This window comes from Miniopterus natalensis, chromosome 8 (assembly GCF_054644295.1).
Source record: "Miniopterus natalensis isolate mMinNat1 chromosome 8, mMinNat1.hap1, whole genome shotgun sequence".
NCBI lineage: Eukaryota > Metazoa > Chordata > Mammalia > Chiroptera > Miniopteridae > Miniopterus > Miniopterus natalensis.
This window is the reverse complement of record NC_142088.1, coordinates 48,821,996-48,837,500: the sequence shown is the minus strand read 5'-3', so window position 1 is coordinate 48,837,500 and position 15,505 is coordinate 48,821,996. Positions and strand designations below refer to the sequence as shown.

At 33.0% G+C, this 15,505-nt stretch overlaps 1 protein-coding gene across 5 annotated transcripts in view; it reads left to right on the top strand.

Annotated features, from left to right (window-relative positions):
- The window catches only part of TANK (TRAF family member associated NFKB activator), a 42,219-nt gene extending 27,049 nt beyond the window's left edge, over positions 1-15,170 (top strand). For all 5 annotated transcript variants that reach the window (XM_016196215.2, XM_016196142.2, XM_016196359.2 and 2 more), the window contains 4 exons: positions 4,525-4,601; positions 5,240-5,355; positions 10,669-11,249; positions 14,657-15,170. In XM_016196215.2, the coding sequence (XP_016051701.2) occupies positions 4,525-4,601; positions 5,240-5,355; positions 10,669-11,249; positions 14,657-14,836 (954 nt within the window). In that variant the 3' untranslated portion in view covers positions 14,837-15,170. The remainder of the gene's footprint in view (positions 1-4,524; positions 4,602-5,239; positions 5,356-10,668; positions 11,250-14,656) is intronic.
- The last annotated feature ends 335 nt before the right edge of the window (positions 15,171-15,505 follow it).

Below are 15,505 nucleotides of genomic sequence, written 5' to 3'. Positions count from 1 at the left end.
CTTCATATAGTTATCTTTCTTTTTTATTGTGGTGAAAACATTTAAGATTTACTCTCTTAGCAAATTCAAGTATAGAATAGTAGTATTAACTATAGTCACCATGCTGTACATTAGATCTTCAGGACTTATTTATCCTATATAACTGAAAATCTTTCCTCTTCGACCAACATGTCCCCATTTCTCCACCACACAAACCCTGGCAACCACCATTCTGTTGTCTACTTCTATGGGTTTGGCTTTTTAAAATTTCACATATGAGTGAGATTATGCAGTATTTCTCTTTCTGTGCCTGGCTTATTTCTTATAGCATAATATTCCTTAGGTTCATCCATTGTTTTCTCAAATGACAGGGTTTCTTTATTTTTAAAGTTGATATATTTACCTTAAAATATTCCTTTATGTGTATGCATATATAATATCCCATTTTATATATATCACATTTTTTTATTCACTCAGCCACCAATAGACAATTAGGTTGAATCCATATCTTGCCCATGATGAATCATTCTGTGTTTTTCAAATTGGTTTATAAAAGGAATAAAATACTTTCACTTTTACTACCAAATACTTTAAAAGGCAGAAATTAGGGAAAATATGCATGTCTTTCTTTGAGATGTTGATTTTTTTTTTTTTTTTTAATTTATTGATTTGAGAGAGAGAAGGGAAGGGAGAGGGGGAGAGAGAAAAAGAGAAAGAGAGAGAAGGAGAGAGAGAGAAATAGAGATTTGTTGTCCAATATATTTATGCATTCATTTGTTGAGTCTTGTATGTGCCCTGATGGGCTATTGAACCTGCAACCTTGGTGTATCAGGATGACATTCTAACCAAAGTTCCCAGCCAGGGGAGATGTGTTGATATCTAATAGAACCTGGACTCCAACACAAACATATTTTTCATTACCTTTCCATTAAGAATAAACCTGGCTTTAGCCTAATGAAATATTGACCACTTTGGGTTTGTTTGTTTGTTTGTTTGTTTGTTTGTTTGTTTGAAATATTATTGCTTATTCAAATAGCCTTTGAACATAGAATACCCATCTATGAGAAGGGTAAATTGATTTACATATACGAAAACAAAATTCTCCCAATTCACATAAATGGAAATTTAAAGAATTATTTTACAGTATCTTCCAACCACTTCAAATGGGTTTATCTTAATAATTTAGTTGAACAATTTATCCAGCACCGTACTGGAAGTGTAAATGGAAAGTACGACATGTAAAATTCTTATTTCAGTATCATTCCACAAGTTCAGCGTTTCCAAACTAGTACTTGGAACAGTTTATAATGTTAAGTATTTTAAGTTTTAGTACCTTAAGATAAATTTATTTGTTGCATGATTTAATGTTTAAGATCTCCTGAAACATGTTTGAAGTTCTGTTGCTTTCTTATTTGAAGTTGCAATAACTTCAACTTCCTGCAGTGCAGGGTCCATCTGGATAATATTTGAGAGTAGAGAGAAAAATACAAGTTATGTCTTTTAATGTTGACTTACTCTCCAAGATGCTCAAAAAACTGAGAAATCTTCATTAACATAACTTAGCATTGAAAAGAAAGTCGGAGTTTCTGGAAAAGTGTTGGAGTCGCCATTGACTATACTAATCCTAAATCCTTTGAAAAATTAAATGATTATTTTCAGAAAGTTGTGTCAATGGAAAATACCATTAACCTGGTATATCCATTCTAGATAAACCCTACTTGTTTTTTTGTTTTGTTTTGTTTTTTGGAACTAACATGATGTCTAAAGGTTCCTTTTTTTTTTTTTAATTTTATTATTGTTCAAAATATTACAGATGTCCCTTTTTCTCCCCAGTGACCTGTTCCACCCCATTCCTTCCCCCTCCCCAGTCCCTCTACCCACCATTGTCCATGTCCTTGGGTTGTGTATATATGCACATAAATTCTTTGGTTACTCTCCCCCTCCACCCACTCACCCTCCTCCATCCCTCTGACATTCATCAGTCTCATTTATGCTTCCATGTCACTGAATCTATTCTGTTCATCAGTTTATTAAGTTCTTTAGATTCCACATATAAGCGAGATCATGTAATATTTTTCTTTCGCTGCCTGGCTTATTTCACTTAGCATAACATTCTCCAGGTCCATCCATACTGTCCCAAAGGGTACAAGCTTCTTCTTCTTTACAGCTGCATAGTATTCCACAGTGTAAATGTCCCACAGCTTTTTTATCCACTCATCTACTGATGGGCACTTGGGCTGTTTCCAGATCTTAGGTTCCTTTTTAAATTTTTTTTCTTGGGATGCTGGGGACCTAAGAATATTATTTGAAATATATCAACAGATGTATTTGGTGTGAATCATAAAAGCTGCAGTGCATTGCTTAGAACAATCAGTAATACTTTCTTCTATAATAATGACAAAAATAACAGTCAGCAGAGCTGTATTTCGAACCCCAAAAAAGCTGAAGACAAATACTTTGTAGAAATTCCTCAAAGAGTGACTAGTGTTTCCTTAACCCCCTGCCAGTATACCCAAAGAATCTTTCCAGATAAATTCACCCATACAGGTAATCAAATCTAAACATCACAGAAATAATTTGACATTAGTTAATTATTTGAGAAGCCAAAGACTTACCATTTTTTTTCCAACCTTTTCCTCCATCTCCTCCCCCGCCTTTACTGCCTTAGCTTTTAAAGCCTCTTTAACATCAGAAGTAGTCATTCCTAGTTCATGTCAAAATCATCAGTACTTTGACAATTGGGATATTCTTTATCACTTTCTGTAACTGTCTTCATTTTTAGGCTAAGATTACAGGGTACTTCTTTTTTATTCTTTCTAGCTCGTAATGAAATAATTGTTTTTCATAGTGAGAATTTCTAGTAGTAAATTTTAAAGGGTGATTAATCATTTCATTTGATTTACTTATTATGATTTAACATATTGTCAAATGTTTCTATTATCTTAATATTACTTCTGATTTTGTTGATATAGATTTAATATAATACAGTCTTTTAAAAGTTTATATTCATACGTGTAGCACCCTAAATGGTTGGCCAGCTTTAAAATGTTGCCTTTCTTCCTAGGCCACACTAAAAGCCATTGAGTATTCTAATTGCTCATCACACTAAAGAAAAATTTTGTCTACTGCTTTTAAAAACAAACTGTGAATATGAAAATGTCTTCTGATGTGACTGCTTTAGAGGCTCAATAAAACAATTTAAATCCAGAAGAAAACATGTCCTAAAATGTTTGTCAGACAAAAAGTATGCAGCAGTAAATGATCTTTATTTTTCCTCAATCTGACTACATAATATATAAAATCACAAACTGTTTGGATTGCCAAGATTTTATTTTACTAATTACTAAAAGTAATTTTCTATTTTAGAAATGTTAAACAAACATTGGTATTTAGGAATGTATATTAGGAAAACTGTAAAAGGAATATTATAAAAAGCAGGAAAAGTAGAGCAATACACTGAAATAAGTTGGGGAAGATATTAATTTTAAGAAAAACAAACAGGAATCAAGTCTTTTTCTTAAAGGACTAATAAGACTCCTAAGAAACTGAAAGAACTTTTCAAAAAGCAAGATTAAAGGGAGATATACTCAGATGATAAGAAACAAAGAAGTAAAAATGACAAATAAGCTACAATGACCTTAATTGAATAATATCTTAAAAGTCACTAACTATAAATGTCCACTGGTTTGAATCTGAACTCATTTAAGACCTTAACTGTTTTGGCTGAATTTTAATTTATGATTGTATAATATTAGGACTTCTTCAGATATTTGAATTTGTCAATTTATAGCTTTATAGGGTACACAAAGTTTTCTAGTTATGATTGAAATTTTTTTTTTTAATCTTAAACCATACAATAGATTATAACATGTCTTTCAATGTTGACTTTTAAATATCAGAATAAGTGTAATTCCACTATAAACCACAGGGTGGGAGTGAAAGGCAAGAACTTGTGTTAAAGTAGCTTAAATACATAATTGCACTATCTTTAAAATACATGTGAAATGCTAAGGAGCTGTTGCTTGGTTTCTTCCTCTAATACAGCTACATTCCTCAGCAAAGAACCTATAACAAAATACAAAGGCATTGATTTAAATGTATAGGCCAATAATGGAAAAGAAATGTATACACACACACACACACATATTTTTCCCCCCTAAACTTTCTGGTTATTTCAGGTGCTACTAGTGATTAGAGTAGCAGTTTTGATCAATAGGTGGATCTGAGGAAATTCCTTGAATGATCAGTATTGGAAATAGTAATTGAAGGAGTTACCAGACAGAGATATTTTATGTCTTCATCCTGTTTTTCTACCTTCATTTTCCTTTCTCCCTTATTCTCATTTTCTTAAAAATCTATTCTATATATATAATCTATTATATATAATATATATAATTCATTATAGATATGTGTGTGCGTATGTGTGTGTGAACTATGTAAACTTATTTTTCAATGAGGAATATAAATTTTCATTGCGTTTTTGTTAACCCATTCTCATTTGAGTTTAGAAACAATTTAAATTGGTAATTATTTTGTATCTTTAAGGAAAGAAGACAAGAGGTTTCTTCTCCTAAAAAAGAAACTTCACCAGGGAGTCTTGGCATTCCTTTATCCCATGAAAGGTAGTTCTATATCTTTTTTTGCCAACTCTAAAAATTATAAATATTGAAATATATTCTTATTTACATATTTTTTAATTTTAGCAGTTGTAAGAAAATAGCAGCCTCTTAGAACTAGAAGAGACCAATCCAAGGTTCCTCGATGTGAAAATGACCTAAATAAGTTATACAGTTAATATAACTTATTCTCTAAAGCACTAATATTTTATGTTGACTTTCTAGACCAAGTATTATAGCCACATTGTTTTAGATGAATGGCTCTTAATGTGAACTTTATCAAAGTGAGAAATATTTAGTTTTCTTCTACTTAAGATGCTTACAGAGAACAAAAGTCAATACATTGAAATTTCTAATATGAGAATGAGACAGTCAGTACAGTTGTGATACATGAATAAGTAGATATACTAGTCTGCCCTATACTTATGTATTAGAACTTTTAATTTATCACTTACTTTGTTCCTGAGTCTCCAAACACTAGAATTGTTTTTTGGGGACATTTTGTAGGAATTGAAAACATTTTTTAACTTTAATTTTTCCATAATTATTTTGTGGTACATAACAAGGTGCTATGTAAGTTTATTTATAATTAAAGTATATTTGAAGGAATAGCATTACATTTTTAAATATTGATTTGATTTTAGGAGTTATATAGAGAAGACTTTCTGGGATCTGAAAGCAGAATTTCATAGAATATGCATGCTAGCAAAAGCTCAAAAAGACCACTTAAGCAAACTTAATGTCCCAGCCACTGGAACTGGTAAGGTTTGATTTAATGTGACATTAATATTGTTGATAATATTAATTTTATTAGTTGACATTTCTTTTTGATTATGGAAATATTTCTGAGTGCTGTTTAAGTTTTGTAATGTATAACTTTATGTAATTTATTGGCTTTTTCCCTCTTTATTGTGTATGGTACATATAGATTAAATTGAATGGCATAGTTACTAATCATCTTAATGAGAAGTTTCACCTTGGAAAAAGTACAAATAAAGAGAGATTAATCAAAGAACTTATATGTATATATTCATAACCCATGGACACAGATAATAGTGTGGAGAAGGCCTGGGAGGGCAGATGTGGGGTGGAGGGGGGAAGAGGGATATCTGTAATACTTTCAACAATAAAGATAAATTTTTAAGACTATATAAATATATATAGGCTATATCTTTCAAAGTTTTCAGTTACTATTCAGGGGTCTTATAAAACATTAATTCATGTGTTAGTAAGCAACCTTAAAGCTGTACTGCCATATATTAGCTGAGTTAAATTGTAACATCAGGTTTGTTTTTAACTTCTGTCTGAAGGTTAGTTGAACACTATAGATAGATGCTTGTAATTTGGTTTGAGAATTAACATTACACATTTTGTGAGGCCAGTTCTGTTGGAGGCACAAAGTACAAATTTAGTATTAAAAAAATGAATTAAAAGGAACATCTGTTTTACACATGTGCTGCAGTGTTTTTTTTAAAAACTTCACCCTTTCCTAAAACCTCAGGCTAGCTTCCTGGTGTTTGCATCAGTAGTTCATATGAATAGCAAAGTACTGGGGACTGAACCAGGCTACCAAGCCCTTCTGTAAACGAAAGGCAGGTAAACTGATCACTTACGACAAATTCTCCTTTCCCCTTGTGATTTAAGATACTCTGCATGCAGTTCCCAAGAGATGTGATTTACAGTTTTCACTCTGAAAGATGTTGCAACAGTGCTGACTGACACTCCTTTAATTAAAGATCACTTTTCATTTCTTAGAGCTCTTATATGGAGGCTATATAAAAGTCATTCTATAGTGTAAATTCACTTTTTGTTTGGTACCGCCATTTTATTTTCAAAAAAGGAACACCATGTTGTGTTGGAAAAACAAAATAATCTTTGTAGATAGGCATAATTTATTGCTTCTCCTCCCTTCCTCCCACCACTCCAAAAAGAACTCTAATTTTTCCATCTTAATTTTTGTCATTTTCCTTAGAGACTGATCTTCTGTGCCAACTAAAAACACTAAGTACTGCTTAAGTGAAAGAATTATTTTTACTTAAAATGTATTAGCTATAGTAGTACCTAGAATTCATAAACATGCTTTTTTGAATATTAACATCTTATCAAAACATTGGAATGGTGATATATTTGTTGGCCTTACCACATTATCAATGGCTTAATACTTTGACCATTTTTAAATTGCACAGGTCTAAATCTAGTATGTATCTGTCAACTAGAACACTGAGTGTTTAACTTCAATTTCTTCCCCACTAAAGCTGCTTCCTAACATTATTCTTGCGCTTTATAATAACTGTCACAAATAATAAATGTAATATTATTCTTGAAATGTTTTAGATCTGTTGTGCTACAGATTCCACTGAAGTTTTGCTGGGTCCAAACAGGAACCAAAATATCAAATATTAGGCTGCTGACAGTAGTAGAACCAAAAGGGAAAGAAATATTTTAGAAAAAGATGCCTAGGCATGTTTTTTAAGGATAAAATGCTACCTTGAAAAAGTATAAAGGAACCATTTCAAATGTGATTTGCATAATACATCTGGAAAAAAACTACATTTAATATTATTTTCCCTGTTTCTTGTTAAAATTTTATTTTTAAATAAACATAATTTATGAAAATTGCTTTTAGCAGATTTGTACATTTCCTTTTTATTACTTTCTTTTTTCTTCCACATATGGCAATAACCTTGAGAAGGGATAAAGATAAAATGTATGTTTAAGCAAATATGGCTTCAAAAAAAAGCAGTTTTGTATAAAGGAGGGTTCTATTTCAGTGGAGATCAACAGAAAAGAATATAGGATTACAGGGTCACAAATAATCATTAGATCTTTTTTTTTGTCAGTATACAAGTGAAACTGTAAAGTAGTCTAAATGAACAGCTTGTACTTAAAATTTAAAGATCTAAAAATATTTCTCATTTTACATTTTTTACATTTTTTCCCTTGCAAAAATAAGTTTTCTTGAAATAAACAAAATAGAAAAGCAATTTGCTCACCTGATCATGTTTCTCAGTATACTGTTAGGATGAGAAGTGCTTTCATGCACCTCATTTGAGTTTTAAGTTTTCTAAGTGTGGATTTCTAAAAGTCTTAAAAATGTTAAGTTAAAATTTTTGTTTGGTAGATAGTATCTTTCATTGTTTGAGCAGATTAATTCCGAAGATTTTTTAATGTAGCCGAGGCATGCCAGCTAACTATATTGAAAGAAAATATCTGCTTTAGTACAGGTGTTGGGTTTTCCATGTTTTGTTCACAGGGAGGATAGGTCAGCTACTGGAAAAGAAATTCACAGCACATTTCTGTCATTTTGTGGATGTTCAACTTGGCATAATGGTCCAGAGCACAGGCTCTAGAGTTAGGCTACCTGGGTCCCAGTGCCAGATCTACCACTCATCCATTAGCCAAGCAGCCTTGGAATTACCCCTCCATGCCTCCTTTCCTCATTGGTAAAGTGGGGATAATATAGTACCTACCACGTGATTATTTTGAGTATTAAATGAATTGGTGTACATACAATGACTATAATAGTGCATAGCACATAGAAGCACTATTAATGTTGCCATTATCAGCAGCAGCAGACTCTTCTTGTGACAATCATTTTGATAAGTGTTTCTTCCTTCTCAGGTGTTACAGTATTTGGGTGCCTCAACAGTTGGTTCTCCTGATTTGTTATTTGCAATTAGCAAGTGTAATCTACAAAGAAAGCACTGTTTCCTAGAATTTCCTGCCACTCTTAAATTTACTACTAGGAAAATGACTACTTGACAGTTGATGGACTTTAAGAACCTCAGCAGACAAAGAAATGTTGCTAAACAGTTGAACTTGGCCTCAATTACTGTACCACTCCCAGTCCCAGATTATCTAGTAAATGTAGATTATTATACCCAGCTCTGTGGGGAAGAGCATACAAACTCGTGCAGAATGCTCTTATTGAGGGTATACTAATTCCAGGCTCTGGGTGAGGAGTAAGTGGAAAACAAAACACAGGGTAGAGCCCTCAGAAGCCTACTTTAAGCATCAAGTAAGAAAGGTATGCCTGCAGATGCAGTGCAGAGTGTTTAGTCTGCAGAGCACCCAAGAGCCATGCCTAAACCATGCCATCCACATAAATTAATGTTTAAGCCAAGGAATGAAGAACAAATAAGAGTTAGGCAAAAGGTGCTAGGAGAGGACACCAGGCAGTCTGCACGGCATGTGCAAAAACCCAGAAACGAGAGCTCTTTTGGAGCACTCTACTGAAGTCCACCGTAGCTGGGGTAAGAGGTGAAACAGGTATAGTGCAAATAAAATGGAGAGGCGACGGGCTGAGGGCCATGGAGATCCATGAAGAGGTTTTATTAGGAAGGTAGCTAGACCTGATTTGTACTTTAGAAATACGAAGGGGGGGCAGTATGTAGAAAGTGGATTAAATAGGAGATAAAATTAGAGGCACGGAAGCAGTTTGAAGGCTATTGTAATAATCCAATCAGAGAAGGTGGTTTGTACTGAAGGCAGAAGGTATATAACACAGGGAACCAAAGAGGTTGGTTGCATTGTGCTACAGTCATGTCTAAGCAGAAAATATTGTTTTGGAACGTAATGTAGCACGAGCCTGCAAAGACCCTAAGAGGAAGGGAAAGGAACTGACATTTGTTAAGTGCCTACTAACCTGGACAGACACTGTGCAAGGTGCTCTTGCTGCTTACACCATCTGCATTGGTCAATTTTCCATTTGTGAATGTACAACTTTGTTGATAATTACCGTGTTAAAATGGTAGTCGTTTTTAATTTTTACCATTTGTCCATTTAATGAAAATACACACATTATCAACTTCCAACTTCACTGTCTTCTTGAAGTAACATTGTAGAGCATAATTGAGCTTTTTCTAATGTCTCAGGATCATCAACATGGAGAGTGCTTTGATTGTTGTTTTTTGTTTTGGTTTGGGGTTTTTTGGTTTTATTTTGTTTTTTGTTTTTTTCATTGAGAAATGGAGCCCCTGCTGACCCTAAACAAGACTGCACTATTTTCTGAGTTCTTATATCTGTTTTTATTGTTTTTCCTGTCCCCTCCCCTGACTTCAGTTCTTGTTGATACGTATATCTGCCTTCAACAACTCATATCCATACCTTTTAATTTGCTGCTTCTAACCAGCTATGAGTTAGGGAAACATCATCAAGCTTGTTAGAGTAAATCTTAAATGAGAATAGGAGCAAAATTCGTGTATCTGTGGAGCTTAAGGCTCTGATTCTGACTCCTGAGAAGCTGTTTACTTACTTTTTAGCTTTGCCTATGTCCTAGAGAGCTGAACTTGTTGGACAAGTAACTTCTAGATAAATGAGCTACAGAGCCCTTGTGTCTGTCTACCTGGTGTCTGCCTATTGTCTACAGAGGCCTTTTTTACATCTATGAGATGAGAGAGTTATGTATTCACATATAATTTGCTGAGCACGCATCCCACAATTTTATCCTTTTGCCCCTGCTCGCTTCTCCCTCCCACCCCCAGCACCACCACCTCTCACAGGTTACTGAGAGCAGACAGCGGCTGTATTGATTGGTGGTATGCTTTGTCACACAGTGATATTAGGGAAAATAAATTACCTAATTCATATAGATTCTTAACCTGTAAGAAATATATATATATATATTATATATATACATTTATAATGCATACTTATATATATAAAGGATTTTCCCTTTTAACAACTTATTTGTCTAATAAACAAGCTCACAGTTGTAGGTTCTCTTCCTGACAAAATGTTTAAATGTATACACTACAAGCAAATATTTTCCTGGGTGGTTTTTTTTAAGTGTAGAGCAGTAGAACTGTGAACAAGATGCAAAGCTTACAGCAAAAGACCTGGGAAAAGACAAATCAGTTAAACTGCAGCTAATAAGCTATGTTCCGCTCACTCGCTGGAGAATGCTAATATTTCTGTGTAAGATGATAGCAAATGTAAAAAATTCCAGTTGTCTTCAGTTGCTATAAAAACCAATAGAAAAAAATAATACTCATGTGCCCAAAGCTAATTGAACATTCATATTGTTAAGTACGATTGGAATGTGACTTTTTCTTTCGTGTTCTTTTCCTTGCAGAAACACAGTGCTCGGTGCCTATACAGTGTACGGATAAAGCAGATAAACAAGAAGTGCTGTTTAAGCCTCAGGCTAAAGATGATATAAATAGAAGTGCACTCTGCATCACATCTGTCACACCAAGAGGACTGGGCCGAGATGAGGAGGACACCTCTTTTGAATCACTTTCTAAATTCAATGTCAAGTTTCCACCTGTGGACAGTGACTCTGCTTTCTTACACAGCACTCCAGAAAGACCCAACATCCTCCGTCCTGCCGCATCTGAGGCTGTGTGCCAGGATGAATTCAATATGGAAATCAGAGACGACCCGGGAAACTTTGCTAAAACAGAAGAAACTTTTTTTGGAATTCAGGGAATTGACCCTATAACTTCAGATATACAAAACCTTAAAACAACTGACAATACAAAATCCTCAAATCTTGTAAACACTTGTATCAGGACGACTCTGGATAGAGCTCCGTGTTTGCCACCTGGAGACCATAATGCATTGTATGTAAATACATTCCCACTTCAGAAACTCTCTGATGCACCTTGTCCTTCACTTGATTCCCCGGGAAAAGCTATCCGAGGACCACAGCAGGTAACTGTTTTGCATTAACAAATATATTATGTGTGAACACACATTTTGCCAGACAGATATGCATCTCTTTCAGGTTATCAGACATCCTTTTAAACTAATGACTAGCCATATTTAAGCTCTCAATAAAAAATCGAAGCTCTATAATAAATGACAGGAAAGTATAAGAGGTAAATATCATAAAGCTCTGTTATAAAGTACCCTGAAACTTAAGGCACATGTTAAAATGCATGTAAGCCTTATGCATATCTAGCGTGTGCCACTTTCTTTGTCCCTTTTTCAGAGCTCTTTTGCTCAGCATCAGTGTTATAACAGGATTATCTATTAAATGTCATACTGTGAAACAAATGGCATTTTTCTGTTAAAAAGTTTGTGTAGATCATACTCATCTTTACAAGAATCCATGATGTTTCATAAGTAAATAATTGCATTGTATATTCCTCTTTATGAAAATAAGCAATCTGTCTTTCAGCCAATGCTCCTGTTACATTCTCAGTTACACAGTACGTAGATCTGTAGGGTTTAGTTTTGGTTGGTTTCTAACCTGGCACTGAACATGCAGCCTAATATATTTTAAATAGTCTCTGCGTATATATGATTTTAATCAGATACTTTAGTGTTCCTAAAGCTCGCAGACTGCTTAACGCCCCCCAATCCACTCATACCACCTTTTTTATTCAGGTGCTATCACAGGATAATTCTTTCTGTTTAAAAGAAATTTTTTTAATACCTGAAGGCAAATGAAAATATATAATTGTTAAAATAAACAGACACTCATGAAAATAGATTAGTGTAAATGTCTATATAACTTGCAAATATTTGTTTGATTTCTCTTTTCTTAAACAACTTGATGAATACCCTTTGGCTTTATAAGTACTCTCATAGGCTATATAGACTTTTAAATCAGCATACAAAGGACGCAGTAGCCAAGCTGAGGTATATTTTAGTAGTTAGGAAAAGTAGGCATCTCTGACAATAAGCTTTAATTATAAACTCACTTATGTTCTACATTGTACCTTATTTCACATTATAGTCTCAGTGATAGTTACTACTAAATGAAGCAAATTAAACAATTTCATTTATTGCAAGTAGAATTCCTGTGGAGCTGTGAAGTACATCAGTTCTAATGCTTATTACTTTTTTTCTCCATTATATCTCTTGCTTGTTCTTTTACTAGTCAGTCTGTACATTCATGTTTCAGTAGATGGCACCCTGCATTGTGCATTTGCTTTCTATGCTAGAGCAGGGAAACAGCTGGTATGTGATTACAACTTGATGGAAAAGTATTCAGCTTAAAAAATGCAGGAGAATTGGTGTTGAGCTGTCACAAGACACAGGGCCTAAGGTTAGATAATTGTTATTTTGGCAGGAAAAGCAAAATTAGTTTGTTTTGAAGGCCATGTTACAGTTTAGGATTGAAAGAATATTTCTTAAAATGGGTTTTTAAAAATATTGTCCTATTTTATTTGTATTAATAAAGCTAGTATGATAAATACAAAATTCTTGAGTTGAAATAACAAAGAGGAGTGAAATTGTGGTTACATATTAATCATTACTACTGAACACTTTTTTATACATTCTGCTATCATTACAAAGTCTAAAATATATCTGCTTATTTTTGCTTGTGACTTTCTTTTCTTCCTACTTTTGCTGAGTCAGTCATTGGGGCCCCAGCTGAGTTCCATGAAGAGATCAAATCTTAATTAATAGCCCCTACCAGAGAAAGATAAAGACAGACTTTGAAGATAAATTGGCAGAAGATTGGCTCACCAAATTTAGAAGCTAAATTGCTTCTAAGTCTGCTTCATATTATTTTATAGATCTTAATAATAATTATTTTAACATAACTTTTATATTTATATCTAAATCAATTTCCCATTAGGGTGGTACATAATAATTTCACTTTGTGTTTAAACTGCAAGCAGTAAAATTTAAATCTACTTAACTAGATATTTGCTTATATACTCAAAATTACTACTTTTTATTATCAAGAAGATTTTTCCAGACATTATTTTATCTGAAATTTCAAAATGCATATTTTAAATACTACTATTTTATGTGATAAAATTACCACTTTTCACAAAAGGAATTGAGTCAGTGTTGTTATACGCCCTCTCTTCTGATGTCTGAATGTATCCTGGTACTTAGGCCCTGTATATCTACACCAAGTGTACACAGCTGTCCAGTTAAATGTTTGTAAGAAGACAGTGATGTCACAAAATCCAGATGCTTCAATTAGTGATACATATACTGTTTTTGTAAATGATTGGTTAACTAGAATGAAAGAGATTGGTTAAGGGAATGAAAACTAACACTGTATGAGGTTTTGGACTAGGCTGTTACTTTAAAAACATAGTAGTAATAGGAGCATAAAGGTAACTCTTTAAATTGACTTTTTGAGGTGATTTTCCTCAAACTATCAGAATTTAGCTATGTCACAGTAATTTACCTATGCAAAGTAAGAAAGCATGTGTAAAAAATAATGTGGCTTGCAGCACTTTAGGAAAATAAGATATTCCAGTCAACAAGTATTTATTGAGCACCTACTTTGGAACTAAATGCTTTTCCTTGCCTTTCTAGGTTATTGTTTGTTTGTTTTTTAAAGAATAAATTCAGTTATTTAAGGGTATTTATATGCTGCTTATAAATGGAGGTAGTTTTGTTGAATTATGATTTTCTATAATTCTTTAATTAGGTAACCATTAACAGGTTTCACTTCATTCAGCCGCAAAAAGGAATAAAGAAGGCCAGACTATGCACTATGTAACAGGAGCAAAATAAGAAATCAAAAAAATGAATCCAATATTAGATTTTGTTAAATGATTAATTTAAATATTTGTGGTTTTTAAAAAACATGATCAGTGGAATTTGTTTGGTACTTACAAAGAAAAAATCTTTTCGAAAGTCGAAAAAACATTTGTGTATGATTTGTTCATTGTGTATTTGCTTATAAATAGTGCAATTTGAATTGCTCTTCGTCACAGTGCAAGTATATACCTCTCACATCTAGTGTTCTATGTCTTAATAAAGGCCCTATACCTTAAGGTTTCTGTTGTAAAATAGGAAAGACAGAATTTAATTTTTAAATTCTCAATTATTCACTGTTGTTCCAAAACTGCCTTTGTGATACGAGTATTAAAATATGCTGGTGTTTAAAGTTTGAAGATTTTTAAATATGTGATGATAAAGTGCATGTATGTGTACTTTAAGTGATTCTTAATCAAAGGTTAGTTATACCCCTTATGAAGAAGAGAATTGAGTCATGTCTCACGCTAACTCTATTGAAAGGTAACTTATTAGGGAATCTCATATGTATGCACGTAACCCATTCAAAAAATTTGAATTTGAAATTCAATGAAAATTTATTTTAACTACAAATAACAGGAGATGTTTTTCTTTGTTTCCTGCAGCCCATTTGGAAGCCCTCTCCTAATCAAGGCAGTGATTTATCATCGGTACTAAGTCGCAAAGGCTCAGAACTGAATATATCTCAAGTATGTGAATTCTGTCAAACAGTTTTCCCACCATCAGGTACTTCCAGGGGAGATTTCCTCCGGCATCTTAATTCACACTTTAATGAGAAGACTTAAGACGGATTTGAAAACAGACATATCAAGTTCTATGTGATGATTTGGGCTTTCTAATACTATAAATACTTGATTGCAAACTTAGTTCAAGATCATCTATTGAAAAATCACAGCTATTTGAATTTTTCTAAACTTATATTGTTACTTTCCTTTATTATCTTTTAAAAGATTAAACTGCAGTTGATTGTATTCATGTTTACAGTGTGCATGACCATAATTTATGTTTGCTTCAACTGTCTAAGCTTATTGCTTGGAATTCTAGTTAGAGCTGTTGAATTTGGTGATTTCAAATATTTGTAGGGTTTTTTCATTTGTTTTCATTAAAACTTTTAAATTATTTATGCTCTATGTGATGTTCTTTTTTAATAAACCTATAATACAGAATAGCAGACAGCATAAACATTTAAGTTAATACAAAACCTAAGACATTTGTTGCCTAGTGAAAAACAGTGGTAGAACTATTTAAACACTTTAGGTTTTTAAAAATAATATACAGGGTTTTAATTTTTACTGTGTAGCTACATGATGAAATGAATTAAGTATTTAAAGACTTACTTATATTGTGATCATTAATGTGTTCTTTGTTCCTGAGTAAAAAAATATAAAGGAAATAAAACACAGCACATTTTTTGGAAGTTTATAAAATGCATGTTTTATTTCCAGTAACTTGAT